The sequence below is a fragment of the Periplaneta americana genome, chromosome 3 (assembly GCF_040183065.1).
Source record: "Periplaneta americana isolate PAMFEO1 chromosome 3, P.americana_PAMFEO1_priV1, whole genome shotgun sequence".
Taxonomy (NCBI): domain Eukaryota; kingdom Metazoa; phylum Arthropoda; class Insecta; order Blattodea; family Blattidae; genus Periplaneta; species Periplaneta americana.
Genome location: NC_091119.1, coordinates 71,334,989 through 71,360,640, shown reverse-complemented (window position 1 = coordinate 71,360,640; position 25,652 = coordinate 71,334,989). Strand labels below are relative to the sequence as shown.

General features: G+C 35.7%; 1 protein-coding gene across 2 annotated transcripts in view; it reads right to left on the bottom strand.

Moving 5' to 3' along the window:
• LOC138696159 (stromal cell-derived factor 2-like) overlaps positions 1–25,652 on the bottom strand; it is a 45,506-nt gene that overhangs the window by 11,794 nt on the left and 8,060 nt on the right. For both annotated transcript variants that reach the window (XM_069820737.1, XM_069820738.1), the window contains 3 exons: positions 13,498–13,693; positions 7,972–8,099; positions 2,338–2,434 (listed from right to left, as the gene is read on the bottom strand). In XM_069820737.1, the coding sequence (XP_069676838.1) occupies positions 2,338–2,434; positions 7,972–8,099; positions 13,498–13,693 (421 nt within the window). The remainder of the gene's footprint in view (positions 1–2,337; positions 2,435–7,971; positions 8,100–13,497; positions 13,694–25,652) is intronic.

Here is a 25,652-nt window from a genome sequence, read left to right as displayed (position 1 = left end):
CAACTAAATTCTGACCAATTGGGAAGGCAACAGAAATGGTCGCTGATCCATGTACAAGGCCTTGTGCAATGATGCTGGCATGTAGTATCAGGGTCACTTTTGTACGAAAATGCGAGCAAATTGTACAGCACATTCTTCATAATCTCCCTTATTGACATCATAGCCACATGACAGGGTCCTAAAAATTGTGGAAAATCTTTCAAATGGGTACACAACAACTCCTGTGATTGATACAACTCAATCTGCACTATAAAAAATGACCGAGCTGTGTTCCTGTCATTTGTAGTGCCATTACCCCAGACTTTAGGTTGGTTCACAAGTAAGCTTATTTCAGATCTTAATCTAACCTTTAATTAGGTTTTCCGTATTCTACACTAATTTTGTCTTCTTGCCCTCTTATTTGCCACTTCCTGACATCAAGACGATAAGTTAAGAAAGACTACATTTAAAAAGTTTAATCCATAGGTGAAGTGTAGATAGCTACATCCATCATTGTAATAATAATTGCCTCGTAATATTATAGTGATGGCAAACTGATTGAGAGACGAAAAAGTGACAACAAGGGCAGGTAACTGGCGGCACTGACTTGCAATAGTACATGAAGGAAGTATTTTTAAACCACTCTGCCAAACAGGGTTTTAGGAAGTTCCAAAAATTCGTGTCAGCAGCTAAATGAATGAAAACTTTGCAGGCACCTTCCTTCTGCATAAAAAAAACATAAATACACTTTTTATTACATGTCTTTGAGAGAAAATGACATACTGTACTGTACTTTGTTTTCATTTTATAACATGCTCAAATGCTAATTGGTTATCTCGGTAACATTTTCATTCAAGGAATCCATGTTTTAACTTCTTAGAGCACCAAAATGAGATCTAGGACTCTTAGTCAATCATTGATGTTAGTGGACATTTGTGCTACCCAGCATAAAATACAACTATAACAAAGCTTTAGTATTAATATGTCTGAACAAAAAAGAAGAGAGTACATCTATAACAAGATTTACACTCCAGTATCAACACATATGGCATATAAGGAAAACTGTTCTATCCAATTTCCTCTAAGTGCCCAGTTAGTTGGAGCACTACACACTGGTTTTGCACTTCTGCCCTCCTATCCTCTATTATACGTAAGCGTCTAAGAAAAACATGTTTCTAAACAGCTTTGTTTATAGAACCTGTCAGTTCAACTTTCATATTTTTACAATATACAGTTCTGAATTGGGGTGCTATTAGCTATATATTTTGGGGGACAGGGTGACACTAGGATATAGAATCCAAAAACACACATGCACTTGGTTGGAAGAGACTACACAGACTGTAAGACTTACACTTCTGTATCAACATGCTTGTGTCCACTGTTGTGAAGTAATGGTTAGCATGTCTGATCATGAAACAAGTGGGCCCAGGTTCAAATCTTGGTTAAGACAAGTTACCGTTGAAGTTTTTTCCGAGGCTTTCCCTCAACCAATTGAAGCAGAATTGCTGGATAACATTCGACAATGGACCTCGGACTTATTTCGCCACCATAATTACACTTCCTCTCTTTCATCATCATCATCATCATCATCATTTCCACTTCTTTTCTATATTTTGAGCTACGTAGAGCTTGCTTAGACCCCATGATATGTGGTCATCAGTTGCTGGTGGTAGTGCTGGCAGCACATCATTCCATTCTGGATAGTACAGTCTTAGACAAAAGAAATGACCGACTGCCATAGCTAAGTCCTCTTCGGAAGACAACAATTGATTCTGTGAGAGCTTAGGTTTACACATGAAGGAATTTCTTATGCATGACTTTGCTTTGTTTTTCCTTTGTTTTGTTTGTTTGTTGCTTTTTCTGTCTATTTATAGGTCAAGTGTTATGAATAATCTATAACGAAGATATATTCAAGGAGTAAATTAGATGCAAAATAAACGTCCTTTCCCTAGTCGTGTGAACCAGGCGCTGCTCAAAGAGGACTTAGAATAATTTTTTGCTACAGGAGAGCGGTCATTTTTTGTGTCTAAGACTGTACAATGGACCCAACCAAGCGGCCTACATGCAAGAGCAGTCCCTCATCTGTGCCTCTCCCTTCAAAGGGGACTAAGAGATAGAATAGATCAACATGCATGTACATTATTGAAAGAGACTATAGCTATACCAAGACTTACACTACAGTATCAACATGGCATATGTACTTGATTGGAAGAGACTACAGGTATACTAAGGCTTATAGTTCTATATCAATCTGCTTCCACATTATTAGAAGAGTCTACAGCTATAGCAAAACTCAGACTTCATTATCGACATGCTTGTGAAAGCTTAGAAGAGGCTATGAGTTGTAGCAAGACTTACACTTCAGTATCAACATGCTTCATCATAATTCCTTCATCTCTCTCCCAATGGTCGCCATCACATATCACCATCCAGTGATCTCCAGTGTCTCCTTCTCCTAAGTAAATAAGTTTATACTTATTAATAGTACTTCAAGAACCAATGCAATTAAGCAACAACACAAATTACACTGTAAAGGAAGCTGTGCTCCATATCGCAAGAGGTTCTCAACATCTCTGTGGACACATTTCTGTATTGGTAGATTTTATTTCTATTCATTTATTAAAACTAGTGTGCTAATGAGAATAAAGAAACTCTTTTATATGCATACTAGAACATTAAAAAAATTAATGACAATACTGTTCTTATAGGCTGCATTTATTAGAATGTATGTAAGTGCAATCTCCTGCCATGTGAAAAGTATGTTGCCAAACCCATTGGCGACAGTGTACTCCAGCTGTACTGCATTAGTGATAGTGTACCACTGTTCTTTGTTAAAAAAAAACATATGGTTTCACATTACTATATCGGATTCAGCTCGTTTTATGATAGTCCATCTGCACTATCTTCTTGCCATAATTTATTCTCCGACAGATTGCTCTAAATCTATTAGAATTTCATCTCTTCTTTGAAGGTAGATGCTCCACAATATTTCTTTATTTTCGAGAATAAGTTGTAATTGGTGACTTCAGTGGATGTTTAATATTCGTAATTCCAACAGTTTGACAAATTGGTCCCCATAGCAGCTAGAGGACAGCAAGCACTCTCATGTAACATAATAGGTTGTTCAAAGAGAAATTACGGTTTACAATGCAGTGCTGGATGCAGATGAAATTCCAAGAATGTACAGTAATAAGCTGCATTATTGTTGTAACAGGGGCAACTGTGTTCGAGAATTATCCCTTTATAACATAACAATCATTATCTTCAATAGACTATACTGATCGGCAATTTCTGGGGCAATGTGATTCTGAATAAGGCCACTGTATTTTAGGGGGGGGTGGCTGAAATGAGTGTAGTCATGTCTCATCCATTGATGATGTGATGGACAGAGGCTCACCTCTTTGATCGTATAATTTCAGATACAGTCTGTATGTTGTCATATGCTGCCACATTTGAACTGTAGTAAATTTGTGTGGTACCCAATGAGCAAAATCTTTTTCATATTTAATTTCTTAAAACAACAGCTAACGTTAAGTTCTGTCACCTTCCAGGAAAGCTCTTACAGCTATAACATATATAATTTGACTTGCAGCAATATATTTACTAGCACTGTGTCCACTGTTTGCCTTCCTTTCTGAAACGCTTCACTCACCTGGCAACAGTGTGATATGTTAGGGGTCCATCCTGCAAGCTTCTTCCAACATCATAAAGCACTGAGTAGCATTTTTCAACAAACATTTCGGATTTTTGTAAAATACTGTCATCCATACTTATTGAATAAACTTTTAGATCAGTGACACACATATATTGAAAAAATGGACGAAATCATTAACACTAAGTTTATGTTTTTAATCGACTTCTATGAACAACAAAGATTGCCCTATGTCGTACTGCGAGGTTCTAACATTAACTACTACAATTATTGATTCATATCTGTGGTGGAAACAATTTGGCAGCCCTGAAATTCTAGTGATAACATTACTTCGAAATTAGTTTAAGCAATCACATTTAAAACAAATTTCTTTTGTTGATATGAATACATTTTTCACTTCCTTGTGAATTCAAAGTCAATAAATTCTATTACATTTTCACGAAAAGAAAAAAGTTCAGGTTTGTTTTTGTTTTACTAATATCATTTAATACAACTTAGCTAAGGTAAATGCAATAAAGTAAACTGCCATTAGTAAGTACCATTATAATTATTACATTTTTTCAATCCTAACAAGCAAAAAGTTGCTCATGAAATAGGCAATTTAAAAATGGGCGATTCTCCCTATGTTGAATTGGATAGGATAATATATGAAGTAAATAATTACGAAGGATAATATATGAAATTATTAACTAATCATATTTTTATATTAAAAAAACACAGAACGCAATATGAAAAAAATGTTATGAGTAAAATAATTTGTGATGCCATAATATAGGATTTGAACATAATTATGACATTATAAATGAATAATCTCCTGATAGCACTTATTCGTATAAATATTATGTTAAATTATTATTATTATTATTATTATTATTATTATTATTACATTATCATTATTACTGTATTTTATTGTTATTGTTATAAAATCATGATTTGAGAAAGCAAAATAATTTTTATCACTACAACAAAAAATATGATTTCATACTATTCATGATTTTTACAAGTGATGTCAATATCACATGCTGAATTGCATATGTAAGTTAACCATGTTTGGTACATTTGCTTTTCTTGGTTCTACAGTCCTTTTCACAGGAACATTTCCTCCTTGGTCACTACAGATAGAAGATAACATCACCAAATTTCTCACAAAATCTATATCTTCTGGGACATCTTTTTCTGTCAGTTTTGAATAAAAACAAGCAATTTTGTTAGTTTATGCTTTTATATATGCTTTTGGTAGGTACGTAGTAGATAGATGGAGAGTTTTCATAAGTTCCAAGATCAGTGCCAGGTTAGATCAGATTTTTAGTATGCACTGCATATATGTACACATTTTGGTAGGTTGGTTGATAGATACAAAGCTAGTTTTCGTAAGGTCGAGGATCAATGAAAGGTTAGGTTTGGTTTGTTTACGGCTTTGATATGTCTTGCATATAGTAAGCTTTCTGATTACAGTAGATAGGTAGGCCTAGATAGGTTTGCCCTGGACTATAGAGAACTACTGACTGATAACATTCGCCTTCCTGCATAGTCCAAAATAATGGTGGTAACATTGGGTTATGCCATTATTGCCTATGCAAATGTCGAAAAAGCTGATTGGTTGGGTATATAAGAAACGAAAATATTTTGGGCAGGCTTGGTGAGTTTACAGCTTTCGCAGAAATCACATCGTGTCTCTGGAGTGGTCTGCTACAATTTTGAGGTTATTTTGAATTACTGAAGTACGTTTTATCCTCCTATGTTTAGTGCAGAGCAGAATCGAAGATTCACTACAACTTAATACAGAGAGACACAATTCTTTCGTAAGCAGCTGTAAAACTGTAATACAAATAGCAATCACAGGAGCAAGACTCTGTCCCAGTCATACAGTTTTCGACCATTATGTGAAATAGGCATTTTCAAGATTTTTATGTAACTTATACACTTTATCACATTATGATACCACATATAAAGCCAGTGCAGTAGTGCAAATTAAATACTTATAGCAAAGGTATATCTGATTGACAGCTTGCAAAGAAAAGAATAGAGAATGCATTGGTGTAGAACAGGGGTGCTCGACCTATCAATTGCGACAACTTCTCAAATCAATCTTCAGTTCTCTACCATCCTTTAATTTATTGTGCAGCAGCAAGTTTTGTGGACAGATTATGAAAATGACACTTTATGAATGGCATTATTAAAATGGTGAATTCAATTTGCTCTAGATCAGTGATATTAAGCTCACAGCACTGAAGACAGAATTGGAAACTTGTTTTTCACATCTCAAAGCAATGGAATCTGTTATATCTTTCCATCAAGTGGATGTGTAAAATGTCTCAAGTAAAATTAGCTCTCAGTTCTCCTGCAGCGAATCTGAACTTGAAAATGAAATAATTTGATTACACACCGATATTTCATTAAAATCAGAACACAAAGAAGACAACTTCTGGAGTTTAATATGTGCAGAAAAGTATCTAAACATTTTGCAACTGGTATCATATGTCTTGTCATTTCTTTAATCAACTTTTCTGTGCGAATTGGCATTTTCTGTATGAACACTGTAAAATCTAAGTGTAGAAACAAGCTGATTCTCACTTTTCAGAACCAGATTATAATAAACTTGCCTATTCTAAGCAAAGCCAACCATTTCACTGAATTATGTTGAAGCTTATCATGGACTTTCATCTCATTTTGAAAAATGTGTAATGCAACTACATCACATTATTTTGTTTGTGTTAAACAGTTTGTAACATATTAGTATTAACATTATTTTTGTATTATTAGTGTGCTTAGTTTTAATACAGTTTGTAGTTGTAGTTTTATGTGAAAGCTGGGTTCATTATGTTACCTATAGACATCAGTCAATCTTTAACTCAACTAATTACAGGAAGGTGATCTCGGGCCTAATAAAGTTGAGCACCTCTAGTGTAGAGGAAAAGCCTGCCACTTCTGGCTAGTGCCGTTATAGGACATACAGTAGCGTGCAAATTAATCCAAACAACGTAATTACTTATGCAAAAACACTCAAACGGGATAAAAAAGAATCTAAGACATACCTCAGTAATCTATGTGGCCTCCCTTGTTCCTAATAACAGCTCTGAGACGATTTGGCATGGATTCCACTAATTTCCCACAAATATTCTTCATTTCTTCATCGCGAAACCATACACCAATGAGGGCAGAAATCATCTTCTTTGTAGAACAATCCATTTTTTGCATTCTTCTTTTGCAAATTGACCACAAGTTCTCAATGGGGTTGATGTCGGGTGAGTTGCCTGGCCAGGGGAGTACCTGAATATTCTTCTTGTTGAAGAATTCTGTAGTTTTTCGAGATGTATGGCATGGTGCCAGGTCTTGTTGGAACACACCTCTGCCATCCAGAAATGATTTTTGCAGCTGGGGTACGATTCTGGTTTCCAATAAGTGAATGTATTTATCAGAATTCATCATTCCCTTGATAGGTATTAATGCTCCAGGCCCTTCATGTGTAAAACAACCCCAAAACATTACTTTAGGGGGGTATTTGGGTGCTTGTTGGAGATGAGCTGCTGTTACTTTTTCGGATCCTTTCCGTACATAAGAAACACGGTGGCCGTGGACCTCGAAATAAGACTCACCGGAAAAAAGTACATTCTTCCAGTCATTCACTGTCCAGTGTTGATGTAATTTTTCCCACATTAAGCGTTTTTTGCACATAACAGGGGTTAGCAGTTGCTTCTTAATAGGCTTACGAGCCCTTCGTCCAGCTTCCAAAAGCTTACGCCGCACTGTTGTGACGTGAATATTCACCCCAGTGGTAGCCATTAACTCGCGGGTTAAGTCGACAGCAGTTAGTCTAGGATTTAATTTACTTTTCCTGACAAACGATCATCTGCAGGTGAAGTCTTCCTTTTCCGGTCACAGTTTCCTTTTTTCTGGGGTGTGATGGATCCAGTTTCCCTGTATCGTTTTATGATCGAATTAACAGTAGCCAAACCGATGTGACATTCTGCAGCAATTTGCCTCTGTGTCATAGAAGAATGCTCTGCTAATGTTATAATTTTAGACCGTTTTCGTGGAGTTGTATCCATTTGTGAAGACGACAGAATGTACACAGGATTGCAGTATTAAGTCTTCAACACAACTGAAATGCTTATAAGTACAAAACGACAGGCAAAATGTCACATATTATAAAAAAAATAATGGCAGACCTTCAACAATGGAATTACACGTACTACAGATGTCAATTAAAGCGGTATGAGCAGCTGTGAGGCCAACAATGACAGAAAATGTAAAAATATGTCGTGTTCGGATTAATTTGCACGCTACTGTACATATAAATAGAACTTCATTAAAATCTTGTCGGTAAGAGTATACTGTACCTGCATCATCACCATAGGCTGATATTTCTTGGTTACCAGACAAAGGTGAAGAGAAGTGATGGGAATGAAGATTTTTCGATGTTGCCAAATGCTGCAGTCTAATAACAGCACCACATTTCACAGGTTCCCTGTCAAAATTAATTATCTTATTTATTCAGCTATAAAAGCAAGAATGAAGACGAAACATGTTCAGAAACTTTATGAACATTGCTAACAAGGGATGGTCATTAATGGTAGACATGTTTCACTGAAATCAATTACTACATTTTATAGTTTGAAGATTAGAGTGAAACACATCCAAGGTTATAGGAGGAGACAGCTTGTTTTTAAAAAAGTGACTTTCTAAAACAGTGTTACCAGGTTTCATTACTATCAGTTGCAACTCATTTACAAGGAGTCAGAGAGTTCAAATGAATAGTGAGGTATGCTAATGAGCACGAGGCCCTTTCAATTTTTTTACATTATCATTATATTTACATGCACTATTTTACTGAATAAACAAAATTTCCATTTCCATTTACACCAATTTATAACATACAGAGTTCGGTATATAATATAAGTAGCAGTAGTAGTAGCAGCAGCAGCAAGGACCAAGCAGCAGCAGCAGTAGTAGAGTAGTAGTAGTAGTAGTAGTAGTAGTAGTAGTAGTAGAAGTAGTAGTACACTGCTCAAAAAGTCTAAGAGACAGTTTATTATTCATAGCAGTGAAATGGATATTACCTTATCTAAGAAATAAATTACCTTGTCTAACAAACAAATCAAGTAAATTTAAATGCTTATTTTTATTTTATTTTTTTTGTTGTTGAAAACTAAACAATAACTGAAATGCTGCATGTTGAGTAAAATTTAGAAACATTTTGACAGGAAAATATTGAATAATTTCATATAGATTGAAATGAATCCAGTCACTAGTAACGAGTATGACCTCTTTATGCAGTCGCCCTCGGTAGCGCAGTTGGTATAGCACTGGCCTTCCATGCTCGAGGTTGCGAGTTCGATCCCGGCCGAGGTCAATGGCATTTAAGTGTGTTTAAATGCGACAGGCTCATGTCAGTAGATTTACTGGCATGTAAAAGAACTCCTGCGGGACAAAAGTTCCGGCACACCGGTGATGCTGATATAACCTCTGCAGTTGCGAGCGTCGTTAAATAAACCATAATATATATTCTTCGTGCATTTAACACTAATTGGCATCGATTCTGCATTCTTGAAATCAGATGTTCAATGTCTTCTTGCAGAAGCCTGAATTAGAGCAGTCTGGAAGTTTCCAGAGTTCTCTATATTCTCCATACATGATGTTACAGCCCTGTGAAGTTGACCCCATGCATATTCTATGGGATTAACATTCGGAGACTGAGCAGACCAAGGCAGTACAGAAATCTTCCCTTGCTGAAACCATTCACAAACTGCTCGAGCAGTATGAGCTCGGGCATTGTCATGTATAAGAATGAAACTTTCTCCTAGCAAATAGTCTCACAATTGGTTGCAGAACAGAATTTAAGTACACATTATGATTCACCGTCCCTTCCAGAAAAACGAGCCGTGTTCTTCTGTCCATCATTACTCCTGCCCACACCATCTCTGTAGCTATGAACTTTCTGAACACGACGAAGTCTTTCTGCTGACCCAGGTTGACGCCAAATCCTGATTCGCCTTCTATTGAGGTGAAAGCAGAATCTAGACTAATCAGAAAACATAACATGAGCCTATTCTTCATAACTCCAATTGACATGTTTACCTGCTCATGTTAGACTTGCTGCTCGAAAGGCTGGTACTCTGAGAGGGTGTCGAGAGAAGAGTGATGCTTCATGAAGTCGGTTTCTTACAGCCTGGTCACTTACAAGTCCATGAGTGTACTGGAGGATAGATTCAACTTGCCTGGCAGTGATAGTCCCCTGACAGTGTGCAGAACTAGAAATCGATCCTGCCTTGCTGTTGTTTTCCTTCCTCGGCCTTGATGACGTTCCTTAACCTCACTTGTGACTTGATAACGTAGCCATAATCAGTTAAGAACACTTGGTGATGTGTTCAACACTCAAGCAACACGAGCCTGGCTTTGACTTCCTTTTAAATATTCCATCAGATCTGAGCATTTCAGAAGTCGTGAAATGACGATGTTCCATGATTAAATAAAATTACTTTGTATGATTCCAGTAAGAAAACAAGATATCTTAAAAATGTTACATTTAAGAACCAAGCATAAAGATCTTCAACAGTATAATATCTATAAAAATCTATAAAATAAGCGATTAATTGTTCAAAAGTTGCTATGGCAACGCCAAAGAGTAAGTATTTTACTGGTGCACAAGTTCTAATTGCCCTTAGACTTTTTTGAATAGCAGCAGCAAAGGCTCTTCCAATAAGTGTATCACACTTTTAAAATGAAATAAATTGTATAAACGAAAGACGCTTATTTATTTAATTACTATTATTTTGAAGCACACTTAATGCCTTCACATATGGAAGAGAACGTCAGTTAAATGGCCAGTGCGGCTTTGTTGGGTTTCAGTGACAGACAACAAACATAAACCAGGCTCAGTTTCACGAATAACGCACGTGATATTGTTTCTTAGGTCATTAACTGTTTTTGGCTTGTTGGTATAAACTCATTATTTAACATAACCCCATAGGAATTAATCCAGCGGCATTAAAGCGCATGATCTCGGGTGCCAGTTAACAACACCATTATGTGACATGATAAAGCCTCTGAACTTCTCTCTCAAAAGATTGACTGTTTCGTGAGTGGTGGGTGCCATCTTGCTGAAACGAGACTTTTCTGATATACATACCCTCCAATTGAGACCAAAAATAATCCCTTATCATAGCCCGGTATCTTACACACACACCATAAACTTCATGTAATGCACGGAATGCTTGGTGAACGGATGACTTTTTTTAATGATAAATTTTAAGGATTTCTATGCATTGTGGAATGGTGCAACGCCACTCCATGATTACACTGGTCTGCGTCATTTTTCAGGTCAACATTTTCATAGCTGTTCTTTTTAGTGCATGCTGAATTCAGAAATATAACTCATTTTGCTCAGTCAGGTCAGATTTTCTTACTATAGCATTTTTTAAAAAGACGGTATTTCAGAGATAAATTGTATCTTATAGTTATTAGACTATTCCAATTATGGTTTCAAGTCTGACTTAGATTTCCGTAAATAGTAAAATATGTACATAGAACGAAACACGAACACCATTATTGTGCAAGGAGGACCTTTTCAAGGACTTTCGTGCGTGTTTTGCATCTGGAACATCCCTCTTGAGGTAACCTGCTAGCAATAGTCTGCAAGCATGTTTACATCCCAACGATTCCGGTACCTCTATTTCTTCACTCGAATGTCTCTATGAAAGCGCTCGCCTTGATCCTCTCTGTATTCCCCACAGTTTTCAGGAAAGTAATCTAAATGCGAGCTGAGGAAGTGCATCTTTATGGACATACATGCACCAAGAGCCTGGTAGCTTCGGAGGAGTTCCTCAACAGCATGTTTGTACTCTGAGCTCCCACGATTGCCCAGAAAGTTCTTAATAATAGACTTCAATGCAAGCCAGGCATTACTCTCTTTATTTTTATGATCATTGAATTTAGCATCATTCATAAGCTCCCTGATTTGAAGGCCATCAAAAATACTTGCTATTAGTTTGGCCTCACTGACACGTGGAAATGTCTGAAGTAGGAAAGCAAGAACTCTTTTTTCTTTGTTGAGTGTCTTGACAAAATTTTCAATTGGGCCACATTTGATGTGCAGTGACGAAAGAATTTTTGAGAATCCACGAGAGCTTCTGACAGTGTTTTGTATGAACCTGGTTTCAGGCTAGTCTTGCTTCCCAGATGTGTTCAAGAAAGTGCAGCACACACGAGATACGAAAGGTTTCACCTGATCACCAATGTTGACACCGAAGTAGGCATGATATTCGTGCATTTTCCTTGCAAATGGAGTGATTTTAAACTTTCGATTGGCATAGTGACTTTACCACAATGTAGTAAAATCGGTCAGGGTGAGTCTTGCACTTTCTATTCATTTTGTAAGAATGTTCCTTAAATCAGTCTCATCACTGAGAAAGTTCAAGCCAGACTACATGGGGCTGTAAGAAAGAAGTTGATTTTACCCCTGTCTCTCTCTTCTACTAGGTTACCACTATACAGAATTGCAAGCTATGGCCCGTGTCTCAAGTGTGATTTTCAAGGTCTGAAACAGTAATATTTCCTGAAAAGGCCCTTTCTTCCAAATTAACTGTATTTATGTACTATTTAATATTTATTTAATGTATATTTGATGTGATTTTAAGTCTATTTTGTGATAGTAAACATAATTTTTTCTTACCTGTTGTACGTTTTATTTCTGTAAATACATAACTAAAATCTTGGTTAGTAAAGAAACCTGACCTGATTGACCAAAATGAGTCATATTTTTTAATTCAGCGTGCAAGGAACATAAAAGATCAGTATAAAATCCTTGACCTTAGGAAAAAAGTTTTGAAACGCAGACCAGTGTTATTTGTCAACAACTGTAATCATGGGAAAAATATGACTGGTATAGCTTCATAAACATGGCAGCTGATGTTAAAAGTAGGACACTCTTATTGGAAAACCGTATAGCAGCAGCAGCAGTCTAACCCCCAGGAACTTGAACTCCATTCTCCTTCTTGCTTCCCAACATGATTTTGATGCTGAAGTCAATTCTAATGCAGCTAATACTGGACATATGTGAAAATGACCTGCTGTCATTATTGAGTTTTTCTCGTTGTATAGGAGGCACTTTGGTGATGGATATATGGAAATCCTGTGTAGATGAGCTGCCAAGCAGTCATGTTATACTTCGTTTACATCATGAATCTTCATCCTGAATTGCATTATTGAAATTCATAATCACGAAAGTACACCACTGACTGTGTTATGTTAATCAACCAACTGCAGCAAGCAGGCATTCCACCAAAGATACATACATGCTGACCCCAGGTCTGCTCCTCCCCCTCATAAAATCATCATCAATCATGAGCATTCAGTTTGTAACATTCCATTAAAAGTGGTCACCCAGTTTCAGTGATGAACTTCCAGTGTTCTGTAATCTTGCCAGTTTATTCTGGAGATATCTGTCCTCTTCTGTTCAAATATGATATAACATTTGTTTTAATAATTACGAATTATTTATTTCATACCTTTCACCTGGATGCTAGTGTCTCCATTATATTGGAGGTCCTGAAATGATACTATTGCCACTTATCTTAAAAATTTCATTTCTGTTATTTGCAGCTTTCTTCCATCATCAAACAATCCAATTGAATCAACTCTATATTGAAACTAACGTAAAATTTTGGACTTTTGCATCCTGTCATATAATAAGTGCCTGGAGTTATGACTTATCTCCATTATCAGAAACAGCAAAGGAAGATGCAGTTTTAGAGAGTAGCTCTTGGTAACAGACACCCTACAGATATGTCCCGTTTCCTTTGTTTTTCCTGATGTTGGAGGTTTCAAATCGTCATGCAAATTGTTCAGACTGTTATAAGAGATCTTACCCTCGAACACAATGCTTTCCAGTCTCCGCTTTAATAACCCAGTGAGAATTGACGTCTTCTTGCACGTCTGTTCCCGTAACAGACTGCTGACCACTGCCTGTGCCATACTTGACATCATGGGAATGCAGTCGAACCTTGTAATCAACATTCATTAGCTTAAGAACTGAGCCACATGTAACAAACTGGTTTGTTCGACCTGCACAAACAAATCACGTTCAAAAATAGCAAAGCATTAATAAAAATATAAAATAGATCTGACAAGGGGATATCACAAACAGGAAACGCAATGTTTAATCTAACTTATTCCAATAGTATAGTTTGAAGAATAAATTCTAACACATCTATGTTATGGGCATTGATGGTCAGCCATTAAAAAAAAAAAAGCGACTTTTCCAAAAGTTACTATTATGGACTACACATCAGGGCACCTTACAGAATAGCTTATGTCACAGACTAACGTGCATGAGGTCTTACGGTCAAGTCCCTTTTGTTTTTTTTAACGTTTTTTTTTAATTCATTTTATACTGTTTATATTATTACTATTATTATTATATTTGAACTGAGTACTGATTCACGTATGTTTAAGCGCATTGGTTTCACATGTTTGACTCAATAAAATGTGAAAATATAATAATAATAATAATAATAATAATAATTCTTTATTTATACTGGCAGAGTTAAGGCCATAGGGCCTTCTCTTACACTCTACCAGGTCACAAAGTATACAAGCAGTTAAAATTTAACGAAAAGTTAAAGAACAGAATACTAACATATTACAAAAAAAAATAATAATAACAGCATAATAAAATCGACACTAAAACATGAAAATAATGCCATAATAAAAAAGAAAGTAAAATACATTGGAATATAGTGAAAGCAACTCATTTAGTACAAATGGTTAATATGGAAAAACGTAAGGAAGAATGTATCAAAATGGAATGTAATAAAATAATAAAAAAGAGAAAAGAAATACGAAAATTACATAGAATTTACGATAAAAAGGCTATGATAATAAATTCATCGGCTGATAAAGAGAACAAAAAGGGGGAAAAGAAGGAAAAATAAATATATAGCCTATATTTTTACAAAACTATAGCAGAGAAAAGGGTTTATAACTGAAAGGAATCTAATTCAAAAAGTGCAATTTTAATTTATTTTTGAAACTACACAATGTCCGACAGTCTCTGACATGTTGTGGTAGAGTGTTCCAGAGATGAGCTGCAGAGACGGTGAAAGATGAAGAGTAGAAGGATGTTCTGTGTTTAGGAATGGAGAGTGTGATATGGTGTTGTGAGCGAGTAAAAGCTATGAGGAAAAAAAAACTGGATTAAATAATAACCAGAGAATGAGGTGTAAATCGGGAATTCGAACCTAAGACCTCATGTATGTGATATAAGCAGCTGATGCACAATCTAAAAACTTAATAATGAAACTATAGTATTTTAAAGTGTAATTTTTGGGGGCGGGACTGGGGGAAATCTGTGATGTATCAGGGCTACAGGCATGTAGAATATGTGAAACTATAATTGTGCTGATTTAAATGTGTTATTTTTGTTTTGGTTTACAAATGGAGAGTATAGGTCTATGATAACAAAAGTAATTAATGAAGGGCTTGTAATATACAGTCAACTCTGGATATATTGAACTCTGTTATAGTGAACATTCGGCTATAGTGAAACCTAAATCGTTGGTCCTGACCCGCATACATTATAAAGTACATTAATATTTCCGTTTATAGTGAACCCTCGCTTTGGTTATAGTGAACCTTGTGTTCTGACAAATTCTTATTTGAAGTCAGACCTTCTTGAATAAAATTGAAAGAATGTGCTGAGAACAACATTCTAAGTTTCCTACTCCTTTAGTCAAAGGACAAAGGTAGGATTAGTAATTCCTAGACAATCAGCTGGACTGTAAATTAAGGCAACATGTAACGACTTTGCCTCACTTCACCGTCGAAGGGTTGACATTCTGTTCTCAGGCACTCTACTCTACTGTTATTTCTAATCCTCCACCGTCGAAGGGTTACCTTTTGTTCTCAGAAACATTTCCATTATGACTGATAGCATCAAAACAACGGAAAATGAAATTGCATTCTTTTATTAAAAGGGTACAGACATTATGTCCAGAGCATACATGAAGGTAAGATTTCGATGGCTTTCAAACTCCATCAACCTTCCCCCAGTTTCCATTAAGTGACTTGGAAAATTCCAAGACTGAGTATGCAGTCACACCATAACATCGTTTGTCATTTCTACCTGATCTAGTGTTCCAACAGTGAATATACTGTATAAAAATGTCGAAGCGCAAAGTGTTTTCTTTGGAAGATAAGGCAAATATTATAAGTAACATTGAACATGGTCTTTCGCAAGCGGACGTGGGTCGACAGAATAGTTTAAGTAAATCAACTGTGAGTAACAGTATACAGTGCAATCCATTCCACAAAAATGAAATATTTTATTTTCTTGTTTACAATTTCATTCATTTCTGTCGTTTAAGGTTAGGGGAGAGACACTTCGGATATAGTGAACACAATATGCAAGTCCACAGAGATTCACTATATCCAGAGTTGACTGTATTTTCTCTTTGCATGAAACAACATTCTGAAATTAGTCTTCGCTCACAGCAAATTTTTACTATGGTACACTCAAAGTGTATCATATGAAGGGTTCAGAGCCATAGTAGGCCAAGTGCCATTTATTAAAAACGGAAGAAGGGTTAAAGTTAAGTGAATACCATAGTTTAATGAAGATTGATATATCATTTAGTTTTAATGTGTATACTTTATATTACTTCCTATATGTTTCCATTGAATTATGGCAATAACTTCATTTTAACCCTTGTTTTCTACAGTTCTAGTAAATGGCACTTGGCCCACTATGGTTCTGAACCCTTCATATAAGTCTATTATCACTTCAATATTGCAGAAGTGCCATTACAAATTAAACGGGTGGCCACATGGCAGGGCTGATTTTATATTCAACTTTAGTCTCTTCATGCCTGTAGCAATGGGAGGTGGCATCATTCAGCATGGTCACGTAAGTTACATTGGTTTATGGCCTAACTACTTACAACATTACCATGACTGTGGCTCATAGTGTTATACAATTATTTCATCTACTTTTTAAATAATTTTAAATAAGGCAGGCCTGGGATCGACTCCTGGTTAAGGTTTTTTCCAGGGTTTCTCTCGAGCAAATGCTGGTAACTTTCAGCACCAGATCCCAGGCTCATTTTGCTGTCATTTATCACTTTCATCTTCATCCATATTCGTGTTGTTCAACCATATGGGGCGAACAGAATCCGACCTAATAGATGCCTCAATCCCAGAACAGATTCAGCATCATTAAAATTGCCAAAATGTAGGCAAAGGCGCAAATGGTTCCATGCCAATATGCGCAATGTATTCACTATCTTAAATGTCTTCAAAATTGTAAAAACTTTGTCATTATTGTTGTGGATGCTTGTGTTCACTCTCATTAGAGGGCAGATGATTTTTTAATAAATCTTCCATCATACACATATTTGAAATTCTGTCATTCTCTTATTTCATCTCGGATCCTGGAACATGTGCCCATACTCAGTGCAGGGAAAGATGTATTTTATGTGAAAAAAAAAAAAAAAAGTAACTCGACAAAATTAAATGAAATATATTGCATTTCCAGTATGCGATATTCCTCCCCACCTGTGTAATACTGTGTAATGCTGTGACTCTGAAAATTGAAATGAAACAAATAAGGTTACATATACAAAAAATTTCGGCCAGCACTCTGTGAATTGCATGAAAATGAGCAATAAAAAGGAAATAAAATTCAACCAAGAACGAAAATACTTGATATATTAGTAAAAATAATGATGAATTAAAAATATGTGGAGAACTTCAAAATGGGATGAACTTCTATGCGATCCAAAAACTTGATTTCTGATTTCAATGGAAGATGAGTTACTGTAAAATGTAGACTTCTCACTGAATATGATGGCCTTGCAAAGCTTTTGTGTAAATTAGAAGTTTTAATGTCTCCAGTTTGTCTATCATATAACCACACAAACAACTAAAGAAAATTTGGACACTTGTGCAGCTCTTGCAACCAGTAAGAATAATGTAAAGAAATGCTGGGACGCATGGTGGTAAACGAATTTATATATACCAAAGCACTGGGTACAAATAACCATATACTCATTGTGTAAAACACATTCTTTTTTGCACAATCGTGTGTTTGTTGTATTTACAGCTACTGTTGTTAAGCTTTGAAAGTTAGAATTCCCACAAAGAAACTTGTTGCTAGGGAAACCACTCTTCATAACCACTGCCAACTGGATTGCATCCTATAGCTGCGTAAACTGCCTGCCCAATCAAAGTTATTTTGCCAATAGGTGGCAGGCAGTGCCTACCACTATTAACATTATCAGTATATGCAGTCACTACCTGCCACCTAGCGGCTACTCATGCATAAGCATTGATTGAGCAAGTAGTGTAAGCAACCATAGGATGTGATCCAGCAGGCAGTGTTTATAACATAAAACTATACTGAAATATACCCATTACAGTATACTTATTGTTACTTAGTTATCATTACAGTATAGTTTTGTGAAGGCTTTAGAATAATACTGCTCTAAATTTTCAATTCAAAATATACTGTATTTGTAATTTTAAAAATATGATCGTGCAAAAGATGTTGTACAATACTCGTTTGTGAAGTGCATTACAAAATCTCAGAAACCGAAAAACTCGCTCACTCTCTCTGCTCGTTTTTCAAACTTTCCTCCATTTTGTAAAAAACACTTCCCAACCCTGTATCGTAATATACTATTATGTTAATCACATTCATCACATTGTTAAATTTTTTCTGTTACTGATATATCTCAATGGATTCTTCAGCATTTCTATCAATCTCCATCAAGTCTGGGCATTATTAACTCGATTCAGTCACTACAGACCACACTTTAACTTCCCACTCCACCTTCCCCAGTTGAGACAGTAATGTTTCGGGCCAATACGAGCAGGTAGGAAGATCAGTGATGGTAAGTATCAGGTGGGCATCATAATTTTTACAAACTTTCGGTCCTCACTAGTCACCTAAAATTCACCACTGATGCACAGGATGTGCGTTTGTTTATAAGGCAGTGTAAGCAAAAAATGACATGGGTGGGAGTTTCTCCGTCGTTTTCACTTCCCCTCTTATGCCCAGGACTGATCTCCATTACAGCAAACATGTTTTAAACATTATGACAATACCATAATATTGTGGCACCCATCTAGAATATTCTGGTCGCGTGGGGAGTTGCGCGCGCATCTGGCGAGAAGGAAGGCATGGGGAAACAGAAACATGAACCCCTGATGCTAGCAACGGTACGGAGCAAGGGGGGAGAAAAGCTACTGTGGCTGGGAAGAAGTAAGGAAGCACCTGGAAGCAGATTGTTGTGGAGGTCCAGAAGTTTTGTGCATTCTAGATGTTTGTGGTAAATAAATAACACTGTGAGTTATTGACGAAAGTCAGTCTACACGTGAGTCTTCGAGCGAGCAAGGAAGCCAGCTTCAAGACCAGGGTTCAACGTGTGGTGGACCGCAACTGGGGAGACTCGAGTTCGACGTATCGTGGACCATAGCCAGAAGACCGGGGTTCGATGTGCACTGAACTTGAAGAGTGAGCTAGAAGAACTAGCCAAGGCAAGCGAACTGTGAACAGACAGTTTTGTTCTGCACATAGTGCTTTGTTAACATTAATTGAAATTAGGAGTACATTGTTCTTCTTCTCAATAATACACGTGTCTTGTCATTGTCACTGTGTGGAGTGCAATAACGACTACTGTGTTGCTGTGTTGAGTGGAATACCCATCGTTGTAGGGTAAATTATTAGAAATGAAAGTCACACTGTTATCGGGTGCGTGGTGGTAAAAGTAAAATAAAAAAAATGTTACAATATTATATAGATCAAACAGCCTTCGTGGAGAACGACATCATTCTTGGGCAGCCTTTATAACAACACAATGGAGAGCTCAGCTTTATGGAGAAAGTTACACAACGCAGAAGTGCACACACTGCATTCTTCACCTGACATAATTAGGAACATTAAGTCCAGACATTTGAGATGGGCAGGGCATGTAGCAGTATGTGCGAATCTAGAAATGCATATAGAGTGTTAGTTGGGAGGCTGGAGGGAAAAAGACCTTTGGGGAGACCGAGACATAGATAGGAGGATTAAAATAAATTTGAAGGAGATGGGATATATGATAGAGACTGGATTAATCTTGCACAGGATAGGGACCGATGGCAGGCTTATGTGAGGGCAGCAATGAACCTCTAGGTTCCTTAAAAGTCATAAGTAAATAAGAGCCCAACTTTGATAGAGGAGTCATTTTTCTTTGTGGACTAATGGGTAAGGACAGTCACACTAAGTGATGGGGTTGCGGAACAAGTCTTTGAATGAACTGCAATAACAAATATAAACATCCTTTCTCTCACTTCATTGGATAAAAGCTTCACCAGAAGGTCTATTCGATAAGCAAATGAAATAACATTGTTGGTACTGAAATGGAGTAGGTCAAAGCATATTCGGGATGGAACTTCTGGAAGAGTGAGAACCATTAACTTTCAAACCTGGAACGGAACCACCTCCTCCACTTATGCCAGTGAAGAAGATAGTTATTCATCCCCCAAGGCTAGTTAGTTACTGGTTGCCTTGAGGTCAAGGATTTGAAACCTGTTATGTTGACAGTGCATTGACCAAGATTAATGCAGTCTTTCACATTAATGAAAATAATGTAATTATAAATACTGTATTGTAAGAACAGTACCATGCTGTAGCATCATGATCTAAAGCAGTGGCATTCAATCTTTGTTGCTAATGTACCCCTAAACTGCACTGTAATAACAAAAGACTATTGTTGTATGCAAAATAAATTATTATTATCATTTAGTTACTGATGAATTAATAACAGAAATGAATTATGTAAAATGTTACTGAAGCAAGAAACAACAACAGTTCATATTATAAAAGAAAATACGAGACGTTCAATGCACAAATGGCCCAACCCATAAAATTTGCATATTGAGTTTGTTGCTTTAAAGAGCTCCTCATATTGTTCTCTTCCAAGTGTAAATCGGCCTGATCATCATTCCCAGTTTTTTTCATGAGATTTCAATAGAATTTTCCTTTGTATATCGTATTTTGCGCACTGTTACAAAGGAGTAAAGTGGAAATATAATTCTTTGGGTTGGGCTATTTGTGCACTGAGTGCCTCATATGTAAACAGCAATAATTAACAAGAAGTACTATAATAAAATAAATGTCAGTATTTTTACATATGTAATCAGTGGGATGCATACCCCTTGAGACAACCCCATGTACCCCTAGGGGTATGCATACCATAGATAGAATACGACTAGTCTAAAGCATCATGTCAGGCCTTGAATTACAGACTGCAAGCTAGTTCGATTTCTTTAGGGGAAGAAATTTTCTCATGAAATTTCGGCACAGTGCAGTGTATGAAACCAGTGCTCACCCAGCATTGTGATCAATTTGGGGAGCTCATGTCCACCTGGCTCAGCAGAGCTGAACGATCAACCAGAATGGAGGTATTGTGTGGTCAGCATGATGATCCTCCAGCTGTTATTGCAGGTTTTTGTAACCAGATTTTGCTACTGGAGCAGATTTTAATACAATTGTCCGAAAAATGTATGAAGGATAGATATCTAAATAAGTACTATGAACTTATTTCCCAGCTTTGAACCAACTACCACATCTACTCAACACAGGCCCGGCTCGGAGTACAATGAAATTGATTTCTTTCAATGGTTTTCATCTAAATATGAGGAAAACATGTGCTTGATTACCTTAGACATATGAAAACAATGTTTTTGATATAATAAATTGTATTGAGTTAATCCAAATTCTTTTGCATTGCCTCACCAAACAAGCTAAATTTATGAGCCCAGCAAGTGATATGAATTATTAAATTGTCTTCCATAATTCCCTTCCTTAATTCACAACATTACCATCAGTTACCACATACCTATTTTACATTTTCATGTTCAATTTCAAGTTTATGCAAAGCATTGTGGATTGCTTGTAAATAAGTTTTGCTGTTCACAGCATCTAAAAATGCATATTCTAACAAAAAATATTCTGTGCTTAGATACTGCATCTTGTGTTTTAATGAAGACTGCAAACAACACACCACTGTTTCATCGCAGATTAATGCTATATCAGTCTTCCATTTCAAAAACTGTTTTACACTTGCATTTCTTTGATGCAGCAAGGGACATATTCTTTTCTTAGCTTTTGGTTTTAGGGAGATCTCCAGACTATTACCAGATTATGAAAGAGAAAAACATGTATGAATGAATGAATGTATATATTTGTCTTTAAGCAATGTACCTTCTGGGGAGGTGGCACTTCACATTATTAATATACAGTGCCGTCTCCCTGTTTTACAACGCCTCTTGTACAAGTTATTTAGATCATTACTTATTTTTAATTTATTATTGCAATTCTTCCACTAGTCTTTCCTTGTCTGTTATCCATTCTTACACTACGTTACTCCTCACCAATTATTATACCAAAAGTAATTCTTGACTCCCCTCCAGTATGACACATTTCCTCTCACTCCACATCTCTAACTATTTGCACTTTTCACTGCTAATTTTTCCACATTGCTACTTTACTTATGCCTTAGTTTTCTTTTCTCACGATTTATTTCCCCTTCACACCATTTTCTTAAGTCATACTGCTTTTTCACCTTGTTTTCCTCGTTCTTTCATAAAAATGGACAGAACACGTTTTGAATAATAGTTTGCAAGGCCAAGATGTTAACATAAGAGCCAGAGATAAAATTAACGGGTTTACAAAGAAACTTGATTTCTAGTCAATATCATTTGACAAAAATATATTTGATTAATTCCAGTGTCTTAAAGAGCTCATGGAAAATTTCGCTATATATGATAAATACTGTGTTTTTGCGGACATGCAAACAAGTTTCCACAATTTCAATCAACTTTTTGAGTACATTCCGAAAGACACTCAAAACAATTACAACTATCACAAAGATGATGAACCAGTTTTTAGGCAGTTGCATTCAACTATGAAGGAAAATCTCATTTAAATATGTAGCATACCTAGAAATGGAATAATAATTGAATAGGTATGTCTGTCAAATTGCTTATTAAAATCTCAATCCTATAATTAGCAAAATATTACAACATTTACAGTGTTAAACGTTTTCGGGATAAACTGCCATCTTCAGAACACATAACAATAAAAGAATATGGATACTTCATGTGGAAGTTATATGTATATATTTGAATCATGTAATTTGTATTTTATCATTCAGCATTCATTTTATATGTTCATATCATATACAATCTAGTTTTAAATATTTTAATATGTAATCAACATGCATCTTAGCCATAATGTTTCCACACGAAGTATTCATATTCTTGTATTGTTACATATTCTGAAGATGGCAGTTTTTACCAAAAACGTTTAACACTGCAAATGTTGTAATATTTTATTAATTATAGCATTGTGATTTTTATAAGCAATTTGATGGACATACCTATTCAATTATTGTAAAAGAGCTTATTGGACCCACACATCATGTTCATCAAATTTAGAAATGGAATGTTTAAATGTTACTTTTTTCGCAAAGCATAGACCAATTTTGGATCAAAAGAATGCAAGAATACCGCGACCTTGCAAAAATACGCAATTCTTAAATTTTTAAATATTTGCAATCTTGTATTTATGCAAAATGAGTTTCTCGTCTATGTTCACCATCAAAACAAAAGTGAGAAATTTCCTTAAACTTTAAAATGATATCACTAGACATTGGATTTATATGTAAATGCATATTTAGTTTGTTTTTACTTGTGATATGGAATTAACTTCTGCAATATGTTTCAAGTTCTTTTGTTTTTGTATGTGAAGTTTTATAGTGCATATAATTGCATATTTCCGATGTTGCTGAATATTTAATCATTTTTTCATGCATCGATTTATAGTGCATATAATTGCATATTTCCGATGATGCTGAATATTTAATCATTTTTTCATGCATCGAGCATATAATTAATCCATTTTTTAATTTTAAAATTAATATTTAAACACATTAGTGACAAAATAATAAAGTTTTTACTATGGAGGCACCCGTAAAGAACCTCTCCGAGTGCTACTGACAAAATCACGTGATGTTACTGGGGAATAACATACCTATTTACGTTGAAAGCAGAAGTATTTGCGATACTCATACAGAGTTAATGCTCACAAAGAAAAATTTACAGATCTCCCATTACTCCCAGAGCCAATATTTAACCTGTTGGGGTACATGGATTGAAGCTGCTCTCTCTATTAGGATAATTTCAATGCAGTTAAAGAATTCGTTGGTGTGCTAAATCCAACTAAAACTCTGTCAATTCAACATTCACAGAATATTTTAATAGTGAATATTTGCAAAGGAACTTGGCTGTAATCAAACTTATACCTAGCTGAAGTTACCAAAAAAACTCGAAACATATGGTTTGTCTTTACATAAAACTTTATCATTCCTCAAGGAGGTTTAGAGTAAACTTCAGAGTGCTGCTTTAAAGTAAGCAGAAAAATTAAGTGATAATTGTGCACTGTTTTAGGGAGATATCCTGACAAAGTTTCATGTTCTGTGGGTAAATATCTTCAGTGTGAAAACGTGCTTCCAGAAGAAGTTTCGCCAAAACTAGTAAGTGTTTCAAATTTTCCTCAATAACATCTGTAGACGTGGAAAGGTCCTTGTCAGCATACAAGCTTGTGTTAAGTGACAAACGTCAAACTTAGCCCTGAGCATTTGGAGAAAATAATCATTGTGTACTGCAAATCAAATTACAATGACAAGAATGTCGTCTAAGGAACAATGTACCTTGTAAGTACAAAATGCATAAGCCTGAAATTAAAATGTTTAGTGCATGTTTTCAAAATGATAGAGCATATTTTAAAGATTTTGACAGCATACATGCATGAATATTTTAAATACTTTTAGTGCATATAAATCCAAGTCTAGATATCACTGTGTGTATGGAATGCTCAGTCCAGATTTGAGAAGCTACTTTCTGAAAAACAGGCATATTAATCACATTTTTTTTTTTAATTATAACTACTAAAACATTTTTTATTCTTATGTTCAATATTGTTTATGTTTCTAAATACAAAATAAATGTTAATAAGAAATTTGTTTACTTATTCTGTAAATCATCTTCTGACTCCTCTCAACCTCTTACACGACCCCCCCTGGGGGGTCGCGAGCCACACTTTGGGAACCACTGGTCTATAGTAAATCTTTGATAATCATAGCTTACAATAACAATCCTTTCTTCACTATGATCCAGGGTAAGTCGATCTATTAAAAAGCATACACATACTAAAAGACTGAACAAACCTAACCTGTTACTGACCATTTGTATTATGACAATACCTAATCGAAAAAATAATGGAATATAAAAGACAAAGAAAATCCCTCACAAAAGACCTACCACATACAATAGGAAGCCAATTTTGTTCGCCAATATTTTCAATAAAATTGTGCCCTGTTTATTTCATAAACAATGTCAGGAGAAAGCGCTTCAAATTAGCTAAGAGCAAAATATATTACCAGTATGTGGCATATAGTAAATTACTTACCAACAAGTGGAAAGAGAAAATAAGAAATGAAGCTGTGTTGGAAAGAGTAGGTAAAGAAAGAATGATGCTGAAACTGATCAGGAAGAGGAAAAGGAAATGGTTGGATCACTGGCTGAGGAGAAACTGCCTACTGAAGGATGCACTGAAAGGAATGGTGAACAGGAAAAGAGTTCGGGGCAGAAGAAGCTATCAGATGATAGACGACATTAAGATATATGAATCATATGAGGAGAGAAAGAGGAAGGCAGAAAATAGGAAAGATTGTAGAGAGCTGGGTTTGCAGTGAAACACCAGTCTTTGGGCAGAACACTAATTGAAAATGAAAGGTGAAGGGTCCACAAAAGACCAAACACTTCAGACATTCATGATTTTCTATTTTAGAAATTTAAAAAACTTCTGATCAGATATCCATTAATATAACCAGTGAAGAAATGCAAACTTACCACTGATAATGAATACAAACATGAATAATTAAAACACTATTTGAACTATTCTCATACAATTTATTGCATC